General features: G+C 45.0%; 1 protein-coding gene across 1 annotated transcript in view; it reads left to right on the forward strand.

The window, feature by feature from the left end:
- dnah2 (dynein, axonemal, heavy chain 2) overlaps positions 1 to 5,000 on the forward strand; it is a 182,303-nt gene that overhangs the window by 33,788 nt on the left and 143,515 nt on the right. Inside the window, exons 11-12 of the mRNA XM_031584949.2 lie at positions 409 to 496; positions 1,450 to 1,655. Coding sequence (XP_031440809.1) covers positions 409 to 496; positions 1,450 to 1,655 — 294 coding nt within the window. The remainder of the gene's footprint in view (positions 1 to 408; positions 497 to 1,449; positions 1,656 to 5,000) is intronic.

Consider the following 5,000-nt stretch of genomic DNA (forward strand, 5'->3'; position numbering starts at 1 on the left):
GTGTGAAAAGCAATCTGAGTGTTGCCGCCTGCCTCCATAGGCCTGCGAGCGGATGCAATTATGACAATGACAGATACATTTCTCTGACCTTATCCCTGTCTGCCATGGATCGCCTCCGACGTTTTATGCCTCGCGCTCTTTTTTGTTTTTAGCACACAGTCGAGACCCCGACTTGGGAGATGACTAGGTGAAATGGTTTGACAGATAGATTAACTTTCAACCCCATGGCCTGTCTCTCTCTCTCTCTCTCTCTCTCTCTCTCTCTCTCTCACTCGCACTCTCTCTCTGTCTCTCACCCTCTCTCTCTCTCTGTCTCTATGTTTTTTGCTTCTCTGTTTCTCCTTTTTGTCATTGGGCCATGATTGCTCCCTCTCACTCACTCAATCTCTGTGTTTTTCTCGGGGTCAGATACTCTGCCACGGGATGGGTACTGGACCAGACTAGCATCTTTGCGTTGGTGGATGCCTTCGTTCAGCGGTGCAAAGACCTTTTGGAGGTGAGTATACACACAGAATGCACACATCCACAACCACACACATCCTCACACACACACATATAACCCGCCACACTCTCTAACTCACTCACTGTCTCACTCTCTCACTTGTTCACTCACTCGCTCACACACTCACTCAACGTTCCACCAAACATCCTGTCCAAACTTCTCAGTAAAAAACAACACAAGGCCCTTAAAACATTCCCAGTACAGTATGTCTGTTTGTTGCGAGGTCATTCCCCTGCTTTCCCCAACTCCCCGGCCGATTTATCTCTTCCCCTCCCCGCTCTCGGAGCTCTTCTCACAGTCACTCTCATCCTGCCAGACCCTCTGATAGTCTGATCCTGCCCCTGTCTCTGTGATGTACTACACTGTGTTTGTCTTTAGCTCTCTTTTCCCTCAGAGACCTCTCCTCCTTTTCCTCTTCTGTCTCTGTGGTCCACTCTCTCCTCTCTTCTCTCTCTCTCCTCCATCCCATGCACTCTCCCTCTTTCATTCTCTCCTCTCTTCTCTCTCTCTCCTCCATCCCATGCACTCTCCCTTTTTCATTCTTTCTCTCTGTCTATCTCTCTCTACCCTACCCTCTGTTCTGCAGTGGTCCAGTTTTGTCCATCCTGTGCGTTCTCTCTCTTTCTCTCTCTCTTTCTCTCTCTTTCTCTCTCTCTCTCTCAACCTCTCACTTTTTCTTTGCACCCCACCTCTATGCTAGTTTCTGGGTTTTGGAGTTGTTGCTCAATGATGACGCTAAATCTTTTCTAATTTGAGGCTTTGCAATATTTACATGGATCACCATCCAATCAAGGTGCATTTAAATGAATCACCACGGACCTCACCCCTTCTCCTCTCCCTCCCTCCCTGGTCCCCCTTCTCTCTGTGTCTCTCAAACACCAACTTGCACTCCTCCTTAACCCCCACCCACCTGCCCCCATCTGCCCCACGCTCTCTCCCCTCCCCAGGTGTGTGACTGCCAGCAGCAGTTTGCCCGGCGCGAGGAGGGCGAGCAGATGCCACTGCCGTGCTTCGCGGGGCGCCAGGGGACGGAGGTGACGCGCAGCCTGCTCGAGATGGAGGCCACCTTCGACAAGAGCCTCCAGATCCTGCGCACCGTGCGCAAGGGCATCCTGGACGTCAAGAACACCTCCTGGCACGACGACTACAACAGGTGTGTACACGTACATGTGTCTTTGAGAGTGTGTGTGTGTGTACGTACATGTGTCTTTGAGTGTGTGTGTGTGTACGTACATTTGGGTTTTTGTATGTATGTGTGTGTGTGTGTGTGTACGTACAGGTGTCTTTGAGTGTGTGTGTGTGTACGTACATTTGGGTTTTTGTGTGTGTGTGTGTGTGTGTGTGTCTGTACCCTGGATCTCACCCCATCCCCCAACCGCTCTACGAACACATTCCTTTCGGTCTCTGTCTGTCTCTCTGTCTCTCTGTCAATCATTCTCTGTTTTTTTTTCATTCAGTTTGTCTCTCTCAATTAGTCTTTTAATTAGGGTATCTTGAAATTCATCATTCACACCCCTAATGAGTAGTTGGCAAAGTGTGTATAGAGCAAGTAGTTATTTAACACATTAAGACCGGGTGTGACAATTCAGAGCCTCTCCCTTTAGAGCAGGATGCGCAAAATAGCGCGTTTTAGATGATGTGTCCCGCAACTGATGAAATACAGGTGGTGAAGGTGAAATGCATTATGTATTTAGTAGGTCTGTCAGCGTTAACGCGTTAATCTATGCGATTAATGCGGCCGCGATTAACGCGATAAAATATTTTAACGCAATTAACGCAACTTAAAAAAAAAAAATTCCAATTTTTTTTTTTTTTTAATGCCTTTATTTGGATAGGACATGAAGTTATGACAGGAAGCGAGGCGGAGAAGAGGTGGGGAGAGCATTGGGAAATTACATCAGGCCAGACTTGAACCTGTGTCCTCTCGGGCAATATAGCCCGGAAGTAAGGGGCTTGGCCTACCATTTATTGAGAGCGATGAGGGACAGGTGGGGCTTGAATAGCCCCCCTTGTTCAAAGTGGGGAATGACAGAAAAAGTTTGAGAACCACTGCGGTAGTTGAAGATGGAGAGAGCTGAGGGATTGTTGGGCGGAAAGTCTCTGTTTAAGAGCCAAAATGACGGAACAATCGACAAAACTAAAGTTGTATGTAGCATTTGTCAAGCTGAATTTAGCTATCACTTTAATGCAAAGCACCCGAAAGAAAGCAGTCCCAGGTTAGATGATCGCCAACCCATACTCCACGACTTCTCTAGGAAAATAACTAGACCAGTCCGTGAAAAGGTTACCATTTAGGATGACAGTGACTGTCGGCCCATCAACATATTTGAGGACTCTGGGCTGATTGAGATGATTCGAATTGCTTCAGGGGAAATTCTTACGATTTACCGTCAAGGGGCACCATTGTGTTAAAAAAAATACAATTAAACAACAGTGTCTAACATACACGCTGTCTGAAGTGATTACTTGTTTATTTATAAGATTTAGTCTTAAGAAAAAAAAAAAACTTTTAATCGCGATTAATTAATTTCAAAATGTGCGATTAATTAGTTAATTTTTTTTAATCGATTGACAGCCCTAGTATTTAGTTTTGCTTTTTCAGCATCGTAGCCTCCATGTGGGCCTCAAAACAGTTTCTGAAGTTGTGTTTCAGACAGTGACAAAGGTTACTTTGAGAACGAGAGAATGAGAACAACAAAGTATTAGACGATTACATTTCAGACTGAGAGTATGTTGTGACTGCTGACCCGCTGGCCAAGGCTAAATGGAAGAGAGACACATTTTAGGAGGAGGAGGATTTCGGTGAGTTTGTAAAATTCTAAGATGACTGGAAAGCAGAGAACAGGGAACTATCACCGTAAGAGCAAGTATTGCTGGAAGCCAGGGGTAAAGATCGACCTGCCTTGAGGATGCAGAGGAGCTGTGGTTGCCACTTGTGACAAAAACAAACTCCTTTGCAACAGAACAAAGCCGGAGTGAAACTCCATCCAGCAGTAAGTGGACACCTGTTACAATGAAAACAAATGTAATGTTCACCATGGCCATTCTTCAGCTGCCAGCAAGGACAGACTTGAATTGGCTTTGTCAGACAACTGTCCCCAAAGCCATGTTAAGGGACAGTTTTGCAATGATCTGTAGATAATAATATGAATAACAATATTAATATTATTATTGTTATTAGTAATAATTATAATAATAATAATAATAAGATGATAATAACACATTATGACAAGTAAAAATGTCATATATGTGTCATGGCAAAGAGAGCACCACTGGCCATGCCACAAACTTCCAAGTCTACGCAGGGCGTGAGGGAACACCGTGTCGTCATGGATCAACCCCCTGCTGTGCGTCTAGTCTCTCCATTTCCATGGACAACTTCTAGGGGTGGAACCTTTCCAGAATAGCAAGTGCCATGGACTAGATGTCTGTGGCACAGTTCGTGCTAACAGAAAACACAAAAAAACGAAATTGCCGAGCAAGCAAGCGCCATTGGGCAAACGTGGATTCAAAGTGGGTCAAAAGGACAAACTCGGGGGGCACTGTGGCGCAAACAGTGGCCCTGTAGAGCAGGATTCAGGCTTGACGCCCATGGAGGGCACAGGTTCGAATCCGGCCTGATGTCATTTCTCCTGTCTACTCCCCATCTCTTCTCCCTCTCATTTCCTGTACCACTCTTCACTGGTCTATCAATTAAAGACATAAAAGGCCAAAAATAAATCTTTAAAAAAAAAAAGGACAAACTCACTCTCTGTGTTTGGCGAGACACCAAGGCTGTCGTGGTGCTGTTTAATTCCCATGAGCCCACTGGGAGAGGGGCAGTGAAGAGAAGGAAGCACGAGCACAACCAAACTGAGGCTGGAGTACCAGCATGACTTTCTGACTACCAGCCACAAACACATTTCAGATGTGGATTTGCTGGATCAGATGGTTGGACATGATCAGTTCCAGCCTCGCTCAAAGAAATGATGGAGGAGTCTGTTCTTCTTCTGTTTGCTGCCTGTCGGATGCTACAATGCGTACATCCTTGCAAGGTGTGCTGGTGGAAAAACATTCAATTCAATTTAATCCAATTCAAAAGGCTTTATTGGCATGACTGCATTCAACACAACTTTGCCAAAGCATGTTTACATAAAATGTACAATCGCAATTAACATAAATAAATAAAAACAAACAATAAGTTATAGATGGTAACAATGTGGTATATAAACATATAACAGGTTCATTGTTAATTATTAAACATTAAATATTAGTTATGTTGGACAGGGGGTTCACGTTACTGTGGAGCTCATGGCAGGCTGAGACATATTTTGCTGCCAGTCTAAAGCAAAAGTGGCTACTAAGAGTGGCTACTAAGAGTGGCTACAAAGAGTGGCTACTAAGAGTGGCTGGAGGACCTGGCTCAGGAACCTGTTACTCCAGTGACAGCAAGGAGCACACCTCAACAATAGAACCTGAGATATATTTTTTTTAAATGTTAATGGCAAAGGCAATTAAA

The sequence above is a fragment of the Clupea harengus genome, chromosome 18 (assembly GCF_900700415.2).
Source record: "Clupea harengus chromosome 18, Ch_v2.0.2, whole genome shotgun sequence".
In the NCBI taxonomy this organism is placed as follows: domain Eukaryota; kingdom Metazoa; phylum Chordata; class Actinopteri; order Clupeiformes; family Clupeidae; genus Clupea; species Clupea harengus.